This window comes from Malaclemys terrapin, chromosome 8 (genome assembly GCF_027887155.1).
Source record: "Malaclemys terrapin pileata isolate rMalTer1 chromosome 8, rMalTer1.hap1, whole genome shotgun sequence".
NCBI lineage: Eukaryota > Metazoa > Chordata > Testudines > Emydidae > Malaclemys > Malaclemys terrapin.
In genome coordinates, this window is record NC_071512.1 from 65,391,436 (window position 1) to 65,416,026 (window position 24,591).

General features: G+C 41.2%; 1 protein-coding gene across 1 annotated transcript in view; it reads left to right on the forward strand.

Moving 5' to 3' along the window:
- CFH (complement factor H) overlaps positions 1–24,591 on the forward strand; it is a 100,145-nt gene that overhangs the window by 65,212 nt on the left and 10,342 nt on the right. Inside the window, exons 16-20 of the mRNA XM_054037505.1 lie at positions 4,850–5,029; positions 8,181–8,390; positions 9,516–9,692; positions 15,778–15,954; positions 16,851–17,027. Coding sequence (XP_053893480.1) covers positions 4,850–5,029; positions 8,181–8,390; positions 9,516–9,692; positions 15,778–15,954; positions 16,851–17,027 — 921 coding nt within the window. The remainder of the gene's footprint in view (positions 1–4,849; positions 5,030–8,180; positions 8,391–9,515; positions 9,693–15,777; positions 15,955–16,850; positions 17,028–24,591) is intronic.

Sequence of the window (24,591 nt, forward strand, 5' to 3'; positions counted from 1 at the left end):
AAAGGTATTTGTAGTTTGAATAGTATCCCTGTCTCCAGAGTGACTACATACAATGTATATATATTTTATAAAACATATTATATGTTTAGAGAGAGAGGTGTGTGTGTGTGTGTGTGTGTACACAAAATATTTTTTAAAGGTGATAGTGGGTTGAGGTAATGTCCAGTGATTATAGGTAAAACTTACACCAGGTTAGAAACAACTTACTGAAATGTATGCTGAAACCAGAATTTAGTGCTTGGGCTAGAACAGAAGGAGTTGTGTTTAATATATGCAATGAAGCAGAAATGACACTGGAGCAGCTATTTAGATGTTTGTGACTCTGATTCACTGGACATTCCTCATCCACTCTGGCACAAGCAACCAAGTTCTCAGACAGATATTTTAGAAGAAAACCTGTGCAATGTATAGCAGCACTGCCCCAGCTACAAGCCCTCCTTTGTGCCCCTCCAGCTACTCTAGCCATTGAGCTAGGTCAGAGCTAGGTCTTCTCCCACACTCTATTACAGGCAGAGCTGGTTGTCTGACACTTCCTATTCTGAGACCATATTTTCAAACTTTAATTATTTAGGCCAAAATTTTCCACACCAGGTATCTGCCTCAGGCTGATTTTTTTTCCACCTCTTTGAATAGTTTATCACACTACTTCAGCCATTTCTACGAATGCAAATAAGATACATTATTTTGCCCATGAGAAAACATTCTTGCAACTTTTTCTTAGAACAGCTCTAGCACCTCCATGTTTTGAAGGAGGAATTTGAAAATTGTCAGGGGAGTGGCCTTTGGATCAGGGATGTACCTTTTGTCAGAACTATGAAAACCTGCCCAAATTTGGCCAAGTTTTTATAAATCTTTGAACAAATCTTATTTTGCATGTGCTCAGTAGAGACTTTTCACAGAATTTAGCTGTGAGTCTCTAAGGATTCTGTTCACTGTCCATCCCTTGACAGTTCCTATCTGCCGACCATACTGTGAGCGCACCATTCTCACGGAGTGATTGATAACAGTCCAACGCAGGCTGAAAGGGTGAAGTCATATTCATTTTTATTCTATACTGGTGTGGGACTGGATACCAGAACTGAGAGTAGGGAGACTGTCTTTCTTGTACTCTTTGTGACCCTCTTACTGGCTCACAGGTAGAATGGAGGAGGAAGCTCCCTGACTCCAATATAGAAGGGGCACGAGCTGGACTGGGGAAGGGGAAGAAGTATATTGGAACAAGAGTGGAGGCTGTAAGAGTTAGAAGAAAAAGAGAAACTGGGACTTGGAACTAGGGTTTTGGGGGGGGGAATTGCAGCATGTTAGGGAAGAAGACTGGGACTGGGATCAAAATGGGATGAAGGAGGAACTGGGAGCAGATGAGGAGTTGGGAAGGGAGAGAGAGAGAGAGAGATACTGGGGGCTGGGAGCTAGTGTTTGGGGTGGTCAGCCACAAGAGAGAGCCAGATATCAGACAAGAAGCAGGGAGAGGGGAACTGGGACTGGTTGAGCACTATTCTTAAATTAAGTCCTAGATATAAAATATAGTCTTGGGTTCTATTCTAGAGCCTGTCAACAAAGATCTGTGAAACATATTGGGAAAGTGCTTGTCTCATTCCCACCTATTGCTGGTTCCCATAGATGACAACCTGCCATTGCTACCAGTTATTCCATTGGCTCAAGTGGCAGAGGTCTATGCAGCAGATCTAAAGTTCCCAACTCTGTTCATTATCTTTGTGGGTGTCAATAAGATGCCACATGATGGACTTCTCATTTTTTTCATGTATGTTTTAAAAACATAAGAAATTACACACAAGAAAACCATTAAAAGAACATGAATGTTGCAAGTCAAGCACTCAAAAGTTAAGAAATGCCAGGTACTTTTGTAGCCCCATCTCTGTTGTATCTCGCAATCTTTAATGGAGTCATAGAGTTTAAGAGCAGAAGGGACCACTAGATCATCTAGTCTGACCTGCTGTATAGCACAGGCAACAACACCACCCACACATTAAACCCATCAACTGCAATGGGACCAAAGTATTACAGCCCACAGGAGACTAGATTATTAAGAGCTAAAGGCAGAGAATAGGAGGGACAGAGGTGCACCAGTTCCCAAGGACCCCACAATGGCAGGGAAATTAAGTGAGATATACCCAGGCAAGTGACCCACACCCATGTGCTGCAGAGGAAGGTGAAAAAAAAAAAACCCCTCAAGGTCCCTTCCAATCTGACCTGCGGTAAAATTCCTTCCCTTTCCCACATATGGTGATTAGTGAGACCCTGAGCATGTGAGTAAGAACCAGCCAGCCAAGCACCTAAGAAAGAGAATGTTTGGTGCCACCTCAGAGCCCTAGCCCCTCTCCACCCACTGGCCTATCTGCACCTATGGTCATCTCCTGATACTTCAGAGGAAGGAGAGAAAAAAAGTCCCAGAATACATGGGGAGGGGGGAGAGAGAATCCCTACCTGACCCCTGCAGATGGTTGGCTATACTCCTGAAGCATGAGCTTTAGGAACAAAGGATTTAAAACAGAAGTGAGCCCCCTGGCTGTTGAGCCCTGCCCTCTACCATCACAAGCAACTCCCTCATAAAATTGCACACAAAATTTGTCCTGATCTCTGTTAAAACTAAGTAAATTGTTTGCTCACAATACTTCTGTTGGGAGGCTATTCCAGAACCTCATCCCTCTGATAGTTAGAAACTTTCCTCTAATTTCAAGCCTGAATTTGTTCATGTCCAGGTTTACATTCATTTCTTCTTGTGCTAACGTTGTCCTTTAGCTTAAATAGTTTTTCACCATCACTGGTATTTACACCCCCCCCGCCCCCAAATGTATTTATACACAGCAATCATATCCCATCTCAGCCTTCTTTTTTTAAGACTAAACAAGGCAAACTCTTCCAGTCTTCTCTAATAAGATAGATTCCTCTGATCTTCCTAATAGCTTTTCTCTGCACCTGTTCCAGTTAAAATTCATCTTTCTTGAAAATGGGTGACCAGATTTGTCTACAGTAGTCCAAATGAGGATTTACCAGTACCTTGTACATTATCATTGTACTTTATTCCTACTGGAAATGCCTTGCTGTATACATTCTAGGATCACATTTGGCATATTCACATTTGCCATTGGTGGTTCATCATCATCCTGTGATCAACCCACACTCCAGACCTTTCTCCTCCTCTTTTGCTTCCAACTGATGTGAGCCCCCAGCTTGTAGCAGAAATTCTTATTACTAGACTCTAAGTGCATGACTTTGCACTTTGTGCTATTGAATTTCAACCCATTTATGTGACTCCAGTCTTCAAGGTCATCCGCATCTTCCTGTATAATGTTCTTATCCTCCTCTGTATTGATGATGCCTCCTAGCTTGGTATCATCAGGAAATTTCATTAGCACACTCCTACTTTTTATGCCAAGGTCATTAATCAAAATATTGAATAAGATTAGTTGCAAGATGGAGCCTTGAGGAAGTTCACTAGTAACCTCTCTCCAATCCAATAACTCACCTTTCAGCACAATCCATTGCCTTTTCCCCTTTAACCAATTCCTTATCCACCTTACAATACTTGTACTAATCCCCATCTTCCTTAATTTAACTAATAATTTCCCATGTGGCACCGTCAAATGCTTTACTGTAGTCCAAGTATATTAGATCTACCACATTTTTCTTATAAAAAAAATCAGTTCTTTTCTCAAAGAAGGAACTCAATTTAATGTATTTATTCTTGCTATACCCCTGTGAGGTAGGGAAATTCTATTATCCCCATTCTACAGATAGGGAATTGAGACACAGAGAGACTGGCCCGAGGTCACACAGTAAGTCTGCACCATGTGAACCCAAGTCTCCCAAGACCTAAGCTAGCAGACTAAGCACTGGACAATCGTTCCTCTATGCAATCTTAATTTTGCCTCTTGGGATACAGTCTTTAGCTACATGATCACATATCATCCCGTCTGTGCACTGAATGAGGCAGGGGCCATGTGAAAACATATAGTATGTGCTTATGTAATTAAAGATAGTGTCATAATGCATACACCACAAGGGGGAGGAATTAAGGTTGCACAGGCAACTTTAGTTCTGGCATTTCCTAACTCTTGAGTGCTTCACTTTTGCAATCTGTATATTCCTTTTAACCTTGTGTGTGTGTGTGTGTGTGTGTGTATTTTCTGATGGATCTCAGTTTTTGATAAAGATCTGATACGGAGTAGGAATCCTTTTTCTTCGCAGGCCACACTACAGAGTAAACTATGTGGGCTCTCATGCACCCCTCCCTCCTTCACAAGGAGTGGATCCTCTTGCGCTGCCCCCCTCCCACTCACCTATGCTCTGCTTCCTCCTCCTGTCTCTCTTCACTGTTATGCAGGGGGGGTCTCTGCATTGCTCAGCTCTGTGCCATAATAGAGAGTGTGCATCTCCGGTATGACTGTCACACAACATACCCTCACACATCCCCCCGTTTGCTCAATGGAATGACACAGTACCACCATGCAGGAAACAGGCTGGATTAGATGTTTAGCAGCTTATAGGTGCTGAGTTAACTAGAAAAATAATTTCAATTACAATAAAGGTTTTATTACTGTGTGATCGTGTGTTATGCTCTTGCTATGGGGCAGGAAGAACTGATCACAATGAGGCCATTACAAAATGTCTGATTTTAAGGCCACAGTTGCACTTCACTGAATACAATGCCCTTCTTTATAATTTAATGCAATGTGATTATGATGCTAACTAAATGCTGGGAATAGCTAATAAGGAACTATGAAATGCTTATATTTTTATCTATTACTAACTGTTCTGGTTTGTGATGAACTTTTACATTTACCATTGTTTGAATCATGAGATCTAACTGAAATATCTTTTGTTGAAGAGATTAAAAGAAAATGCCCACCTCCACCTCAGCTACCGGGTGCCATCAAGATCACAGAGACACGAAACTATGAGAGTGGTGAAAAAATAGCTTTTACATGCCTAAAACATTTTGAACATCAAGGTGTGAAAGAAATAATGTGTGAAAATGGGAAGTGGCAATCACCACCACGCTGTGTTGGTCAGTATGGGATTTTATTGATATTTCTTTAATTGGATCAGTCAAGGGAAATGTACAAACTATATCAGCAACAGGACAACTGCCATATCACTGTTGGACCTTGACACATTGTGGTAGTTAATGTACACGTATTTTGGTAAGAAGTTATTACAAGGAAAACAAAAATACATAAGAAATAAAGTGTTGAAAAATAAAATGAACAAAATAATCAGACCAATAATATTGGACTATTGGGATAAAGGATTTGACTCATATTCAGTATATTAATAATGGATTAAAATGAGCGAAAGTCTGAAAAATAAATATAGCAAAGTCAAAAGGAACAATTTGAAATTAGTGCCTAATCATGTTTTCTCCTAACACTAAAAATACTAAGGAAAAAGATTTTCAGAAGCACAAATGGGACTCTCAATATGTATTTCATAAAATTATGTGCTGTGAAAGAAAAAAAAATATATATATATATAAAATGTTAGTATGTTTTGTGTATGTGGATGCACAATATTTATAACAAAAAATGTTAAAAAAATATTAAGGTTGTAAAATCTAGCATTCAAAAATTAGGAAAAGCCAGAGTTAAGACTGGCTGTACAACCTTAATTTAACCCCCTTGTCTGTATTCATTATGATCCTTTTAAATGGCATGATTACACACTATTTTTTCCACAGGACCCCTGCCGCACCCAATGCAAAGGATAGATGCTCACTTAATGAGCCAATACTTTGTTTCATCCTCATTATTCAATATGTGGCCATAGAGCTTATTTACTGAACACTATTCAAACCCTGCTCTGAATACATGATTTTTGGTTACCTGCTGGGGCTTTTTTTATATCAGCTGAGTGCTTTGCAAATATTAATTAATTTTCATAACACCCCTCTGAAGTGTTTTGTGTATATGTGAGTGTATGTATACCAGGAATTATGATGATGTCATTAGTGACTATATAATTAAGTCTGTGCATTGATATTTGCAATTAAAACAGGTTTAAAATTCCTGTTTCACAATTTAATGATTTAATTTAACCACAAAATTTAATACAATGATTTTTCAGAGGAAAATTGATTTTCCGTGTTTTTTTGGCAGGGGTGGAGGAATATTTACTAACTTTTAGAGAGGGAACATTTATACAATTTAGTCTTTCTTTCAAAATTGTCCAGGAGATTCTATGCATCTGTTCAGGTCCCAGGAGCTAAAGGCCCAGAGTCCCTGCAAAATTCAAACCACACGTACAATCTCATAACATTAAACACATGTCTGTTTTCAGGTTTTTTTGGCTTAAATACAAAAAGTTATTCCCTTATTCCTCTCAAGTTTAGGGAATTTTGTGAGCTGGGAGGAAATGAGAAAACTGTCCAGACCAAACAGCAAATGCCATTCTCCAGCACAGCCTTCCTGAGCTCAGAGCCTTCCTGCTCTCATTCAGAAACTCTTTTGAGATTTCTTTTTCTTTTGAAAGTTTGAATATTTTGAAGACACATGGGCCTCCCAGCTGTTTATTTTCCTCCTGTTCTTTTTTTTCTATGGCCTGGTCTATATTGGGGGCTGGGGGGGAGGGATCGATCTAAGTTAAGCAACTTCAGCTACGTGAATAACGTAGCTGAAGTCGACTTACTTAGATCTACTCACCACAGTGTCTTCACTACGGTGAGTCGACTGCTGCTGATCCCCCGTTGACTCTGCCTGTGCCTCTCACGGCACTGGAGTACAGGAGTCGATGGGAGAGTGCTCGGGGATTGATTTATCATGTCTAGACTAGACACGATAAATCGACCCCCATGGGATCGATCGCTGCCCGCCGATCCAGCGAGTAGTATAAACATACCCTATGTATCTTAGGGATAAGTGGTATTTTTCCTGGTATCTGGCAGAAATTGAAAATTATTTCTAAAAAGATTTTAACTGGCCAAAAATTTTACTCCATTCAAGTTGATGTAGAAAGCCAAACAGATGTGGGTTTCAGATAGCATTACATTAGCATCAAAACCAGGGCTTCTAGTGCAAGTTGATATGTTCATGTGTCAGTTTATAATTCATTGTGTGTTCCATAGAAGCAATGAACACACTCTCCTTTAGAACTAGAATTATAACAGATCCCATTCATTATCCCACCCATTTTCTGTCAGTGAATCAGATTCAGATTCTGAGTATAATCCAACTAATCTTACTATATAATTCAGTTTGGGTAAGGATCTTCTGACTATATTCTTTAAAGCAGAGAAATTTAAAGAATAAAAAATGGAACTAGCTACTGCAAAATATTATATTGCCACCATTTTCCATTTGTGCTAGCCCATTCAGATTTGTACTTCAGGATCAGATATGATCCCAGCATAACTCTATGGGAGAAATTTGATTTTCCTGATTCCCCATCCTATTCTTAATCAAACTGAATTATGAATGGATTTAAGTGTATCTGTGTTGTTAAATCCAATATAACTATCTAAATCCAATGTAAAGTGTTAATTCAGCAATACATGGCAAGCTAAACATAATTCACTGACACCAAACAAGTGCACACAGAATGACATGACTGAAATCTTTCATTCATCTTGAGTAACATTAGGAATAAAAGGTCTTTTGGTTCCCCACCTGATTCAGCAGGGCTCAGGGGAGATCTAGGGTTTTGATCCTCTGCATGCAGAAGGTGCATCTACACTACAATGTTTTATAGCTCTCTCCAGGATCAGTGCAGTTCCAGTAATGCTGTAAACCCTGATGTAGATTGGGCTCTGGTATATTTAGCATCAAATCATGAAACCCTACCATGCACTCATGCAGTTACCTTTGTGCTGGAAAATGAGTATAAAAATTTTAGTGTAGATGAAGCACTAGAGACTTCCTTTCAATTCTGAACACCTGCAACAAGATGACATGATACCATATATACTGCTCTGCTTGTAATGAATGAATCATGTTTTATAGTCTATAGGCATTTAATGCACCCCTTCAGCATGAGCTGGGATCCAACTATTATTTGGGATTTGAGGCAATGGGAAATCATGTTCTGGGATGGTTTATTCTGTAATATTCTCAGCCTTAAAAATCCCCACAACTGATTTTCACTTCAGTTCACTGTTCCTTTTTCTTTCAGTTTTAGATTATAGGTTCATATGCCATAATAATTTTATTTTATTTTTTTCCAAACAGAAGAAAAAGCATGTTTGCAACCACCTTCCATAGAAAATGGTGAGATTCGCAGTTTAGAAAATCAGAACTTAAGACAGAAGCAATCAGGACCAGTGACTTATCGGAATGGTGCTGCGTTAACATACAGTTGTAACCCTGGCTTCATGTTACATGGAACACCTGAGATAATTTGTGAGACTGGAAAATGGACTTCAGCTCCTACATGTGTTGGTAATTACATTGTGTAGAATGTTCAAAAGCAGTTCATTTAGTGGAGAAGGCAACAGGTTTCAACTGGAAGCTAAATTATAGGAAAGAATGATTCTGTATATTTGTTCAGAGTTGTGTGAAATCTTACCCCTGGTCTACACTAGGGGGGAGGGGATCGATCTAAGTTATGCAACTTCAGCTTTGTGAATAACGTAGCTGAAGTCGACGTACCTAGATCGACTTACTGTGGTGTCTTCACGGCAGTGAGTCAACTGCTGCTGCTCCCCCATCGACTCCGCCTGCCCCTCTCGCGGCGGTAGAGTACAGGAGTCGACGGGAAAGTGCCTAGGCCAGACACGATAAATCGATCCCCGCTGGATCGATCGCTGCCTGCCGATCCGGCAGGTAGTGTAGACATACCCTTAGTTTTCTGGCTGAGTGTTTTTAAAAAGCTTCTGACTGTTTGAAGGCTTCGAGATTTTTGATGGGTTGTTGTTTTTTAATTTGTTTGTTTGGTTTGCTGGTTTTTGCTTATTTGTTTTTTGAGTAGTTTTAGTTTTTAAAAGCTGCCAACTAGGACTCAGGAGTTCTGGATTCAGTTCCTGGCTCTAACGCACAAACTGCCTTTATAGTCTTAGGCATGTCTTTTTACTCTGTGTCTCAGCTTCCCATCTGTAAAATGAGGATAATAGTATCCCACTTTACAGTTGGGTTGTGAGGATAAATTCATTAATGGTTGTGAGGCACTTAGATATTATAGTGATGAGGGTCATTTCAATACCTACATGGATAGATGTATTTTCATCAAAGTTTTATAGAAGGAAGCAGACACACAACTGCATGAGATGTCCAGAAGAAGAGAAGCAACTGCAATTACTGGTCTCGCCCAGAGGCAGAAACTAAACTTCATCAGCAACTGAACTCCCAGTGTATTTAGGGCTCATTCAATTTTCTGACAGATTTTTAACACTGCTCATGTTGTAAGTTTCATTGCCACCTACATCTTATTGTATGTTTGTAGGTTCTGGTTGCAACCTTTATTTAAAATTAGGTGTCATACATAAAGAGTTACAACGGGCTTAACTAAAAAAAGGTGACTTGTGGGAGGGTTATACTCATTTTAATCTTGTATGTGTGTCTTTTCAGAAATGCCATGCATAGGTGTTCCAGATGTTTTCAATGCTGTGATTGGAAGTAGAGTGAAGGATAGTTATGCGCCTGGTGAAACAGTACGTTATCAATGCAATCCTGGTTTTAACATCAATGGATCACCAGATGTTACGTGTAGAGCAGGGAAGTGGTCCCAACAACCTATATGTGAAGGTACAGTGAGTGGCTTGATCTAACTTCAATAACCTAGTTACTTCTTTCTTACAATATTATTATTGTCGGCACTCAGAGACCACCTAGATGGGTCAGACAGATAGAATAAATAGATTACAGAATGCTGATGCAGAAACAAGAAGTAGCCAACTCATGCACTGATGATTTCAAATACAGAAGGGATTGTGGAGGAATCAGTGTTTACCAAAAGGAGGGGGAAACAGTTGGTAGGACAATAAATCTTGTTTGCAAGCTTCTAAGAATAATATTTTAAAATAAACTTAAAAAAAAATAAGGGGTACTCACCCTCTGCCCTTTTAGCATATTACAATTCATAGGATGTACTTGTCATTACACAGAGCTCAGTTCAGCAGTCCTTTCTCTCCTTTAAGTCAATGGGTGTTTTGTCTGGAAATCAGAACCATCCTCGGGTCAGCTCTGGATCCTGTTACTCAAACAGTCAGGACTTCAAAGACATTGTTGATGGAGAAACATTGTTATGGCATCAAGAGCCACGTTGTCAGCTCTGGCTGTGTCAGTTCTGAAGATGGTGGCCAGGGAGAAGAGATCCACCGCTAACAATGCCGATCCTGTAGGTCAGAGTTGTCAGAGCTGTCTGATTCTGACAGGGCCTCTATGGCTCTGGCTCTGAAACCAAGGTCAGTTCTGATTTCAGTTTCAAGGATTAAGTGGGTGGAGCTGAATATTTCACCAGATCCTGTGCCATCCAGCTCTTCAGCTCTGGCTTCAAACTTTGCTCCAATTCCAAGTCAATCTTTGGATCCAAAGAGGACTTTTACTTTAGTGACCGATGTACAACCATTCAATTATGAATGTTCCTCAGATCTGAGTGAGAAACAGAGGGTCTCAAGGAAGGCAGTCTTCACCAGTTCTGAGGTCTGTGTCATCTTCACCTGAAAAAAGAAGGGCAGATGAGATTATTAGTTTGTCTCTTGGTCTATCTATACCTCCTCCTCTTCCTAAGACTTCTACATGGTAACCACAAAGACCTTTCTCTCCATTTATTTCTCTCCACACTTCAGATCCATTGCTGTCTCAGGTGCACTCCATAACACATCCGAAGTCAGATCTGTTTTTGTAGGAAGATAAAGGAAGAATTAAGAGACCCACTTCCTCCCAGTTTGTGCCTCCTTTTGCTCCTCCTCCTGCTGGCATGTTCCTGAACCCCACTTGCTGGGAAGACTGTCAGCCCTGGGCTCCATGGTCTTGAGTGCTGCTGCAGGAATTTTTCAGTTGTCGTCCATGTGGATCTAGATATGATGATTTATCTATAAAGGATCTGACTGTGGAGAAATCCCTGGATCTAATTACAATGGATCTGTCTGCATCTCAGGAAGTGGTACCTGATTCTCTGAAGAAGATGAGGAGATAGCTCCTCTTTCTGCTTCATGCTAAAACAGACTACACTCCTGATTTGCTACCAGATGAGCATGCGGGTGAGACTTCTGCCCCTTTCTCTTTTGATGATACTGCAGTTCCATGACCTGGTGGATTGCATGGAGTCCATGTTGAATTTACCTTCTGTAGCTATAGAAGAAACCTCCCATCTAGTGTTCGGGGGAAGCTCTTGGGGCTACCTCCAAGAGTAGAATGTCGTGACTAATTCTTAATGTTCTGTTGCAGCCTGCTAAGATTGTTTGTTCCACTTCTGACTTTTGCCAGCCTATTTCCAAGAAGGCAGGAAAATTATATCAGATAAACCAATCTGAGGCATTTTCAGATTTTCACACACATCCTGTACCTATTTCACTGGTGGTGGCTACTGCCAGTAGCAGGCTAAGATCTGGAAATGCATATTTCACTCCTGCTGATAGAAAGGGGGAATAATACTGAATCCTTAGGGAGAAAGGTATTGTCTTCTTCCTTTCTTAGTATTAGGATGGCAAATTATCAAGCAGTTATGACCTGCTATCAATTCCACTTATGGGAAAAGATAGCATTGTTTGTTCAGGATCTGCCAGACAAACAGAATTTGGTAAATGCAATCTTAATGGAGGGTCAGAATGTAACAACGCACACTCCGGGCATTCTTTAATGCTTCAGACATTTCTGCCAGAGCACTGGCTTCTGAAGTTACTCTGAGGACACATGCTTGGGTTTGCTTCTCTGCTCTGGCTCTGCATACTAGAATGAAGATCGAAGACCTCCCCTTCAAAGGGGATGGTCCTTTAAGTAAAAACACTGATTAGTTGCTAGGAATGCTGAAGGAGACAAGAGTGAGAGCCTACTTTTGGGGCTTGATTTCGTCTCTTAAGAGGAGACCTTCTACACCTTCGTTCCATAATCAGAGATGATATTATCCACAGTCTTCTTTGGCTTATTTCTCCTCAAATCAAACATGTCAGCAACAGCAACAGCAGGCAACATTTTTCCAGAGGTAACACAAGAAGTGGTCTTTCAAATTCAGGCCTTAAATCAAAACAATCTGCTCCCTCCCTGTCATCTTCATTTAACACCAGGCTTCAGTTTTGATGTGAGGATCAAGAATTGAAAACCAAACTGCAAGGACCCGTACCTTCCCCTAATGGAGACAGGCTCACCCATTTTATCAGCAAATGAAGACTATTACATCAGACAAATGAGTCCTACAAATTATAGAGAAGGGCTATGCCATTCAGTTAGGGGAAATTGAAGGGGTTAGTTTCTCTATTACCCCTTTCCAGGGAACCTTCTCACAAGGTTATGCTACTTGCAGAAGGGCAGAAATTGCTTCTAAAAGTGCTGTCAATGAGGTATGTGAAGAGCTGAGGGGGGCAGTGGTTTTTTTTCAAGATACTTGCAGGTGCAGAAAAAATACTGGGAGGTTTCATCCAATGTTAGATTTAAGAATTCTCAACAAATACATTTGGATGTTTTAGTTCCATATGTTAACTTTGGCCTCCATAATCGTTTCACTTTCAGCTATGCATTGGTTTGTGACTCTCGATTTTAAAGGACACATTTTCATATTTCTATCTCACACAGTCATTAAAAATACTTTCATTTCTTGGTTGTGGAATGCCATTTCCCATACAAGGTGCTCCCATTTGGCGAGTCCACAGCACCAAGAGTATTTATCAAATGCCTCTCTGTGGTAGCATCTCATTTGAGAAAACAGGGTATTTTTGTTTACATATTGGAATGATTGGCTGTTGAAGGCTGCTGTTCATGAGGATCAGTTAAGCTACATTGCTTATACATTAACCACTATCTTTTCAGAGGTGCGGTTACATTTGAATGTCAAAAATTCAAATCTCTACCCAACTCACATAATTTTATTCATGGGCTTCTTAGTGCACACAGCAGCAGGGAAAACCACCTTACCGGAGAACAGATTTTTTAAAACAGTGCCATATGTCTTAAACATTCAAATGTGTCAGACTCAGAAATTTTCATCCTGGTTCCCACGGTGGTGACTACTCCATTTGTGCATCTCAAAATGAGACCAGTGCAGCATTGGATGTCTCAGGTCTACAGCCCAAATCTGTACCATGTTCCAACACTAGTCAGCATGCTCCAGGCATTCTACTGATGTGGTGGTCAGTCAAAGCAATTGTCCTCCAAGGCGTCCAGTTCAATCCCTCTTCACCATCAGTCAGGGGAACTTTGGATGTATCAAATAATGGGGGTGGGAGATTGCAGATGAGTCAGTTTACATTTTTAGGTCATTGGGCTTCTTCGAGTGCTGTCCCTGTGGGTGTTTGTTTGTGCACCCCTGCGCTCGTAGTCAGAGACTTTTAGTAGCTGTGCCCGGTTGGGTCGCACATGCGTGGTCCCTGCCTCTCACTACTGCAGGAAGTTAACCGACCCTGTGTGACTAACCCCTACTCAGTTCCTTCTCTACCGCCCTTGGCTAGGAGTCGGAGCAATCAGCAGCACCTTGCTATTTTGTAGTTAATTAGTTACAGTCAGTTACTTAGTTTCCTTATTAGCAGCTACTTAGCTTGTTTCCCTTTCCTTTTCTTCTTGGTTAAAAAAAAAAAAAAAACTCACGAACAGCAACTTCAGAAAAACAGCCGTTTTGAGGGCAAAAGCCCCGGCACGCCCTCTATGGGAATGCTGGGTTTCCCGTGATCTCAGCGCCTTGCCTCCAGGCTCGGAGAGCCTGTCCCTGACAGCCACGCTCGGTTTGTTTGCTGCCTGTGTGTTAGTGCCTCCGAGGTAGGCACTAACAAAGTGTTGCATTGCCTCAGGCTCACAGAAAGGCAGGGAGTGGAGAGGTCTCTCCGACCTGCGTCGGGGTATGAGGCTTGGAACCCCCGCCCCCCCCCCCCCACACACACACCCCCCCCCCCACACACACACACACTTCGCCAGCCGCAGCTTTAGACAGGAATGCTTTCTCCAACCCCACATCAGAGTACCCCGCTTGGCATCACTCAAGGAAGTACCTGGGTCCCCACTGCAGAAATAAGAGGGGGGAAAAAACACAGCCGTCCCACGGATAATAATAGCACCAGCTGTGCTGTCAGTGCTGGGAACTCGGGTGGCTGAGAATTCTGGCACCACTGCAGAGAGAGACTTCGGAGAATGGCTCTGGCGCAGGCACTGAGGGGAGTAGGGTGACCACATGTCCCGATTTTATAGGGACAGTCTCGATTTTTGGGTCTTTTTCTTATATAGGCTCCTTTTCCAAAATGATTTTCTGAATTTCACACCAGTCAGACATTAATTTCCTGACATTTTTTTCAAGGCCACATGCTAAGAAGGGGAAATCTGTTTTATGTACTTTGGATTCAAGAAAGCTCTTGTAGATTATTTAAACAGAACTAAAAGGACGCTATGCTCTCATTCCACCAGAGCTGTGGTAGTGTCTTTTGCTTGCCTTAAGCAAGTCCCTGTTGTTGTAATTTACATTATGCTCTCAATTTGGCCTCTAGGGCTGATGCTAGATTTGGTGCTTCTATCTGTATTCAGGTACGACTCCTCATTCCTATTCAAGTGCCCTCCTCCAGATTATTTTCAGCACTACTTTTCAAACTGCCTGTAAGTGGGAATACGAAGAGCAACTGGAAGAAGAAACCAAGGTTACTTACTTGTAAAACAGAGTTCTTTGAAATGGTTCTTTGAAATATTCCCACTTCCCACCCACTTTCCGCTCCTTCTTTTTTTCTGTATCTCTGGGTTGGCAATGAAAGGAACTGATGTGATGTGAACCTTTCCTATACTGGCATTAGAAAAGGTTCAGAAAAGGGCAACTAAAATGATTAGGGGTTTGGAACGGGTCCCATAAGAGGAGAGATTAAAGAGGCTAGGACCCTTCAGCTTGGAAAAGAGGAGACTAAGGGGGGATATGATAGAGGTATATAAAATCATGAGTGATGTGGAGAAAATGGATAAGGAAAAGTTATTTACTTATTCCCATAATACAAGAACTAGGGGTCACCAAATGAAATTAATAGGCAGCAGATTTAAAACAAATAAAAGGAAGTTCTTCTTCACGCAGCGCACAGTCAACTTGTAGAACTCCTTACCTGAGGAGGTTGTGAAGGCTAGGACTATAACAGCATTTAAAAGAGAACTGGATAAATTCATGGTGGTTAAGTCCATTAATGGCTATTAGCCAGGATGGGTAAGGAATGGTGTCCCTAGCCTCTGTTTGTCAGAGGGTGGAGATGGATGGCAGGAGAGAGATCACTTGATCATTGCCTGTTAGGTTCACTCCCTCTGGGGCAGCTGGCATTGGCCACTGTCAGTAGACAGGATACTGGGCTAGATGGACTTTTGGTCTGACCCGGTACGGCCGTTCTTATGTTCTTATGTGATAGAGGCTGCCATGACCCCCTTATTGAGCCCCACCATCAGAATGTTCAGAGACTTAGAGAGAAGGGATAGAAGGACTCTTCACAAGTGCTTTAACAGACGCTACTTGGAGAAGGTTCTACCATTAAGCACTATTAGGCACCAAAGTACGCCATATGTGCGAATATTCAGCGCCATCTCAAAAAACTCCAATTACAAGCAAGTAACCTTCATTTATGTAAGTGCACTTTTTTAATAGGACATTACATATTTCATGAAAATATGATACTGCATTAATAGTGTTTCTCTACTAATACATTTATTTGTGTCTCTCCCCTTTCAGATGTAACATGTGGAGCTCCACCTGCAGTTACCAATGCTGATACTGAAAAAAATGAAAAGAGAAGGTACCTGCCTGGTGTTAGGGTGCAGTATAAATGTCGTGAAGGTTTTGAAAGTATGGGATTGAACTATGTAACCTGTCAAGGCAGAGTATGGTCACAACCACCAATTTGCAAAGGTAGGAGTTTGTATTTAATTAAAACAAGTAAGATCAGGTGTATGTTGGTGAGCTGGGAATATAGAATCATAGAAATGTAGAGCTGGAAGTGAACTTGAGAAGTCATCTAGTCCATCCCCCTGCATTGAGGCAGGATTAAGTATAACTAGCTAACCCCTGACAGGTAACCTCTTCTTAAAACCTCCAGTGATGACACTGGCCACAGGATCATGTACTAACCCTCTGCAATGTCTCCTTGTGGATATCAGAACCATTAGCGGGACACCTGTTTGAGCTGTGTTGTAAGGGGCCACAAGGACAACAGTGCAGAGACAAGTGGTTCCTTCAGAGTCACCCCTTTCCTCTGGCCAATCACCTGAGAGCAAAAGATTTGGGGTCCTGAAGTCCTACTACCTTTGTATGGAGGGAAAACAGGAAAAGTTATAGTGGAAGCTTACATGGCTTTGCCCTCATTTTTTTTCTGGGGAAGAACCTTGCAGAGACTAGTTGGTATAGCCATCTCATCCACAGAGCATGAAATCCATGAAGAGTTTCTGTGGGTTAGAGTGGAAAAGCACAGTATGTTGTAGACAGAGCTGGCCAGAGATTTTCCAATAGAATAAAGATTGATTTGTCAAACCTGAAATGTTTTGTAGAAACTTGATGATGTTGACAAATCCCCACCATTGTTTGACCTTTATTTTCATTCCATGCATCTTAACCCAAAACAATTCACCAGAGGATTGCCCTATTGTCACCTTCCTGTAATTTAAAGTGTTCTTTTAAACAGGACTGCTTAAAAATTACAGGATTTGAATAGTATTTGTACACAACTAATGGAATACCATAAGTGATTTAGTTAACCTAGGGGTCCTTCATGGGAAAGCGTAAGTAAGTGTTCCTGTATCTCTTTTCAGATATGAGATGTGCAACTCCGCCAGAGATTTCTGATGGTAAAATTCAAGGTCCTAAAAAGCGAAGGTATTTGCCTGGCGATAGGGTGCGTTATCGATGTAGACAAGGCCTGAGCCTTATTGGGTCTGTGACGGTAACATGTAAGGAAGGAAAGTGGTCCCAATTACCATTATGCAGAGGTACTTTAATTTTCTAACTCTAAAATAGCCTAGTAGTGAGGATATTGTTGGAATCAAAATTTCACTCTCACTCAGAAGTCTTTGCTTCCCAGTATTTCTTCTTTTAATGTACCAATTTAACATCACCTGGAAGCCAGAAAGCAAATCTGTTTCTAGTCTGTGATGTTCTGTGGCAATGGTAACATAGAGACTTAATGAGAAGAACATTGTCACTTTGGGCCAAACCCTGAGCTCCTTATTCAAGCAAACACTCGTGGGATTTCAGTTGGAGTTTGGCCTGAGCAAATTCTGAGTGAAGGCTGAAGGCCAAATTTTGCCACCACCACTCATAGTGAATAGTTAACACTGACTTTGATGTACCTAGTCTGATATTAGGACTTCAGGATTAGACCCACAAAATAATGTGAATAAGAATGCATGACGGTGCTCTACGACTTCCAGATGAGCTAGACAATACACAAGAGACAATTGGTGAAATGCCCACTCCACTGAAGTCAGTGGAAGAAACTTCCTTTTACTTTAATAGGACCAAGATTTCACCATGATTCTTTAAGCTTCTGGAAAAAAAGTAATGTCACTCTACTGATTCATTTTGTTTGTTTTTTGACATACTAGGATTTCATTGATTGTCAGGGTGAATAAGAATATTAAAAAACAAACACTACCACTAATAACTAACTAGATACTCACCTGCCACTCTTGTTCATAAGGAATAGTGCCATAACTAGTGCTGTTACTCACACAGTAAGGCACTACTCAGTGTGAATTAGTAGGGCCCTACCAAATTCATGGCCATGAAAAATGTGTCATGGATGCATGAAATCTGGTGTTTTTTGCTTTTACCCTAAACTATACAGATTTCAAGGGGGAGACTGGGTGTCCTGACCAAAAGAGGAGTTGCAGGGGAGTTGCAAGGTTATTTTAGGGGGGTCGCGATATTGCCAACCTTACTTCTGCACTGCCTTCAGAGCTGGGTGGCTGGAGAGTGGCGGCTGTGGGCTGGACGCTCAGCTCTGAAAGCAGCGCCCTGTCAGCAACAGTGCAGAAATAAAGGTGGCAATACCATACCATGCCATCCTTACTTCTGCACTGCTGCTGGCAGCGGCTCTATCTTCAGAGTTGGGCTCCCAGCCAGCAGCCACCGATCTCCCGCTGCCCAGCTCTGAAGGCAGCACCACTGCCAACAGCAGCACAGAAATAAGGGTAGCAGTACCACAACCCCACCTACAATAACCATGCAACCCTCCACCCACACCCCACAACTCCTTTTTGGGTCAGGACGCCTACAATTTCAACACCATGAAATTTCTGATTTAAATAGCTGAAATCATGAAATTTATGATTTTTAAAATCCTATGCCAATGAAATTTCCAAAATGGGCCATGAATTTGGTAGGGCCCTATCAGTAAGAGTGGCACAAATCAGGCTCATATTATTACCAAGCAATAACACAGGTTTAGAATAAGAACACTGCAGAGAGAACAGGTGAATTAGTATCAGCTTTCCATATGGTTGATTGTGGGCCCTATACATATTCCTGTTTCTCTGAATTCTCCCTCTTACAGAGTCTTATTATCTCTCATACCAGAGCCTTTCAGCTTTCCCTGATATTGCTGCCTCACTAGGCATTTCCTAGCACAAGATACAGCAGAGAGCTCGAAACCCCAGTAGCATGAAAAACAAATTACAAATATAAAAACCTGGAAGCAAAATAAAATATCAGAGTCAATGTATTGTGGTTTATTTTTATTGGTATTTACACACACAAGCACCTGTCCTAATCTATTATTCATTAAATACACAGTTCAGTCACATCATTAAAATAATGCAACCAGGCCAAAACATATACAAATATAAATAAGTTTCCTATTGGGTCTCACAACCAAAACTACCTGATTCCTCTGAGAGCTTGAGAGACTAGCTGGTATTTGCAGCATGTCCTAAAGGTGAAAGAATGCAGGATATGGCAGGCCACAGAGGGAAACAATTTCCAAAGTCAAGAGCCTCTCACAGAGGGTGTCCTATCAGCAGATGCCTCCCAGTTATACCAAGGAGTTCAGTATCAAGTGTAGGTGCTGCTCCCTGTGGGATGCTACCCACCATATAAGGGGCAGAGGGGAATAGGGACTTGGGAGAAGAGCTAGCCTACCACAAAAGGGAGCATAAAATTCATTCCCCCTAAAGTATAGTGCAGGATGCAACACACCCTGTGCACACCTTGGGACACCAAGATAAACCATTGTGTTGAAGGGAGAAACAGTGGCTGTGGAGCTGTCCCTGGGATGGAGAGCCTCCACTCTGCCCCAAACATGGACCCAGTGCCTTAAAGATTAGTTATTGCTTCTAGAAGGTTGAGTAATATGTAGAAAGCCAGTAGCTGTGTGACCCTGTGAGAGTTTTTGGTCTCTTTCTGGCTGCCTTTCATTCTCCATATCTAGGGAAAGTTGACACCAGTTACTAGCAAGAAAAGCTATACCTTCTCTCATCATGTGATTTGACAGATTTCCATGTCTCCGTTTTGTTTTGTGACCCATCACTTTTATCTTATGTCCCGCTTGTAAGTATAATTTTTTACATGCATTTTTGGTGCTGGCAGCCACTTTGGAAAAAATTAAAGTTTAAAAATTTCTGTTTCACTTATCTTTACTAGAAGCACTAGAGGTAAATGAGTAAATTTAGCTGCTTCTTCGAGTGATGGTTCCTATACATATTCCAAATGTGGACTGTGCATGCACACCATGCGCTGAAGCTGGACATTTTCAGAAGCTGTGTCTGTTGACCCACATGGTCGCCCTAAGTCGCCTTGTGCTCCAGACGAGGGTATAAGAGGCCGTGCAGGGCGATGCACTCTCAGTTCCTTCTTACCGCATGGTCAGAGTCAGAATCCTCTCTTTGCATGCTTGTAATCTCTGGGAGAATGACATTTATACATAGTTAGTTCTGCTTCTTTCTTCTTAATCCTGCAACTAGCCTAGGTGTCTGTGGTGCAATGAGTCAGCACTTTCAGCTGTTAACCGAAAGGATGGTGCTTTAAGCCCACACGGGGACGGTGCTCAGGCTGTGCGCCTCGACCAAGTGCCACCCTTGTCCCCATGGCCACCCTTACCATGGATGTCTCCCTGGTGGTGTGGGGCGCACATTTGGATGGCTGTACCATGCAGAGGAAGTGGAGTCCCAGGGAGGCACGCATGCATATCAACATACTAGAGTTGCACACAGTCTGCCTGGCTTGCCACATGTGCCTGCCTCTGCTCCATGATCAACATGTTCAGATCCTCTTGGACAACACCACCGCATTGGCATACATAAACAGATGGGGTGGCACCAGTGTGCAGAGCAACTGGGAAGCAAAGAAGCCATCTGCCTCTGGAGCTGGTGTATCGCCACAACATCGTACAACACAGGATGTACTTTCCATGGGTGCAGAACTCCCTGGTGGATGCACTCAGTCGGACCTGGTACCTCAACCACGAGTGGGAACTCCATGCCCCCATTCTCCGCTCCATCTGCTGTGCCTGGGGCTCCCTTCATTGGGACCTCTTTGCCACTCAACGAAGCTACAAGTTCCCCCTCTACTACTCCATGGGGGCTAGGGGTTTGGACTCCAAAGAAATGCCCTTCTTCTTCCATGGCGCAGCAGCCTCTGGTTCGCGTTCCCCTCTTCCCCCAAGTTTTCTGCAAGATCTGTTGAGACCAAGCCACAGTTATTCTGATAGTCCCATGCTGGTCCCGACCGTTCTGATTTCTCAATCTACTCAGACTGTATGCCTGCCCACCAATCAGCCTTCCTACCCTGTTGGACCTACTCACCTAAGACAACGGTAGTGTTCGCCACCCCAACCTATGCCTGCTGTTACTGATGGCCTGTTTTTTGGATGGGGCTCATGCATAGACAATGCCTGTTCATCGCTCATCCACCGTATACTTACATACAGTAGACAGGAATCCATGAGGGCGTGCTACACAGCGAAGTGGAAGCGCTTCACCTCTGAGCACACAGCCACCACCTCCCCCTCCAGGCCATCTCTGGGCCTGCCATGCTAGACTACCTTCTGGGTCTCAAAAACTTGGGGCCTGCACTCACCTCAATCTGCATCCACCCCGCAGCACTCAGCACCTTTCTCCCTCCAATGGACAAATGGTCCGTGTTTACCCACCCTACCACTGCCCAGTTTCTGAGGAGCCTGACAAACTGCTTCCAACCGGTCCTTAGCTCTACCCCAGCCCTGGGACCTTAACCTTGTGCTGTCTGACCTCACCAGCCCTCCCTTCGAACCACTGGCCACATGCTTCCTTGCCCACCTATCCATGAAGGTTATCTTCCTTGTGGCCATCATTTCCACCCAGTAGATCAGCAAATTGGAGGTCATGAGGGCTGACCCACCATATACAATCTTCTACAAAGTGTCCCTGCTCCTTCACCCTAAGTTCCTCCCAAAAGTCACCTCAGAGTTCCATTTCAATCAGTCAATCCATCTCCCAGTCTTCCATCCTAAGCCACACACCACTTCCATGGATAGGATACTTCACTCCCTGGACATCCACAGGGCACTTGCACATTCCACACTCCCCCATGCCTCTTCATGGCCATTGCAGAATGGTCAAGGGGGCAGGCCTTCTCCTCGCAGCACATATCCAAATGGATTTCTAAGTACATTACGGAATGGTATGTGTGCTCCAATGCCATGCCACCAGGCAGGATTATGGCCCATTCCACGAGAGCACACAAGACCACCTCCGTCTCCCTGGCAGAAGTCCCTTGGTACAAGATCTGACATGCAGCAACCTGGCGCTCCATCCACACCTTCACAGTGCACTACACCGCCCTCGACCAGTGGGCAGCCGCAGACAGAATTATGGGCTGAGCTGTCCTGCAGTAGGTCTCACCTATCGCATCCTTGCATCCACCTCACTGCTGTTCACTTCCAGTGCATGGCACGCATGTGCACCCTCTGTTTGGAATACAAATAGGGACCACATATCTCGAAGAATCTCCAGTTACAGGTGAGTAACCTACTCTTTCTGTTTTTTCTTCATTTTAAGAAGAAAATATGTTTTTATGTATTTAGTGCTATTTTTAAAAAATCTAATAAATTGTTGTAGAAAATCTTAATGACAGAAGAATTTAAAAAATATAAATGTATTTTTAAAGAAAAATAATTTGAATGCAGTTATTTAATAATTATTTAGAAGTGTACTAATTTACATAAGTCTTAGTAATGGCAGAACAAAGTGTTAACACATATATATGTTCACATGCTTTCTTTCATTTTAGAAAAATATTTTTACATGCAATGAGTGCATTTCTAAATAAAGCCTTAAAGTCAGCGGAATAAAGGAGAAGTGTTAATACACATACAGAATTGTGCATTTTTGAGAGAGAAATATTTTCATGCATTTAGTACATTTCATTAAATAATTGTTCAAAATGTTAACGGTAGAAAAATAACCTAATGTTTACATAAAATGATGCATTTTTAGAGCAAATGAATTTCAATGCAGTTAGTACATTTCTAAAAGTCATTACATTAAAAATAATCTTAGAAACAGCATAATACAAAAGTGTTAATACATAGGTTACCATGCATTTTCCTCAGTTGTAGAGGAAAATATTTTTTAATTCAGTTAGCACATTTCTAAATAAGGTCAATAAGTAATAATACAAAGTATTAATGTCATAGGAATAAAGGAGAATGTATATAGAATTATGCATTTTTAGGAAAAAAATATGCAGTTAGTACAAATCTAAATAAAGTTGATTAAACAATTCCACAAAGGTCACAAAGTATTAGTGATAAGTGTGATTAAATTATTTAGAAATGCACTAACTACATAAAAAGCATATATGCCTTTACAAGTGCAGCATTCTATACATGTATTAAGACTTCTCTTTTATGCCTGTAACATTAAGACTTTGGATAATTATTTAAAAATACAGTACATGCATAAGAATATTTTCATCTAAAAATGTGTGATTTTATATATACAAACACTTCTTTATTCCTCTGATGTTAAGGCTTTATTAAGAAATATATTAACTGCATATAAAATATTTTTATCTAAAAATAAGAAAATGCGTGTTATTTATATAAATATACACCTCTACCCCGATATAACACGACCCGATATAACACGAATTCGGATATAATGCGGTAAAGCAGTGCTCCAGGGGGGCGGGGCTGCGCACTCTGGTGGATCAAAGCAAGTTTGATATAACGCGGTTTCACCTATAACACGGTAAGATTTTTTGGCTCCCGAGGACAGTGTTATATCAAGGTAGAGGTGTATATATAGGAACACTTTAATCTGTCCTTCCTAAGATTTTGTATTAATTGTCATTAATGTATTAACTGTCATTATTTTTCTCTATTCTTGTTATCCTTTCTTTCTTCTTCTGTTATTAAAACTTTTTATTCCTATTTACTAGACTTTATTGAGAACTGCACTAAATATATAAATGTTATCTTATTGCGTGTCTGAGTTGAAGACTCAAGATTGTCAAAATAACAGGCTCAATTGGAATTATTTCATTTAATATTATTAATCAGAGATTAGTACAGCACTATACAGAATAAAGAAATTAATAGCTACATTACCACCCTTTGTTATCAGACTAAGAGCTGGATATGTCTCTCTCCTGCATCTGGAAAGGATGCACTGTTTTCACTTCCAGAAACGTATGTTGTGTTGTATATTCTCCCAGAAACATATGTTGTAATGTCCTTTCTATACGTTCTAAGTTTACCTGATTTATGTATGAAAGCATCATTCCTTACAGCTGAAAGGACTAACAATTCTTTAAGATAATATCTTTCAGTGAGTCTTTCTTGCCCACAATCATCCTTCCCTATTGATTCCCCAACAGAGAATATCCGTTGTAACAATCATCCCTTATTAGTTTCCCAAGTCTACATATGTAAAATGCTTACATAAGCATATATGTTAAAGAGATGATTTCCAAGAATATCTGGAGTTTTAGAGACATAAAGGTGTCCAAGAGTTTTTTCATTATGCTGTATTTAATAATTCCTGAATAGGGCTACTTATTGGTCAAGGACCCGTGTTCTGGGCCTTAGAATTCAGGCACAGTCTGTGTTAAAGATAAAGATTCTAAAGAATAGTTAATATATAAATTAATCAAATATACAGAAAGAAAGAACTAAAAGGATCAATATTTAGTAACTAGTACTAACATTTGTTAAAATGAGGAAAGGGCAAGAAACATATTTCTTTGTTAATTCTAGTGCATCTAATAAGAATAAATTAAGTAGAAAGGAAAAAGTTTTTTTTTTTGTTAAATGACCACCAGTGTCAGAAATGCATATTTCCAAAAATGAAACCTAGGGATGAGACATAAGGCAATAAAAAAAGAGATGGAACATAAAGTGAAAAGTGCCCAGGAAAACCTGTCAACTTATATGATGAGTAGAAGTAAAGCTTTTTTACTACTCATGTTAATTTGTAGCCTTAACATAACACTGACAGACCATAATCATTGGGCAGGATTGAACCTGGGACCTCTAGAGCATAAGCTGAAAGCCACACAGCTCTTAGCTAAGGCTCA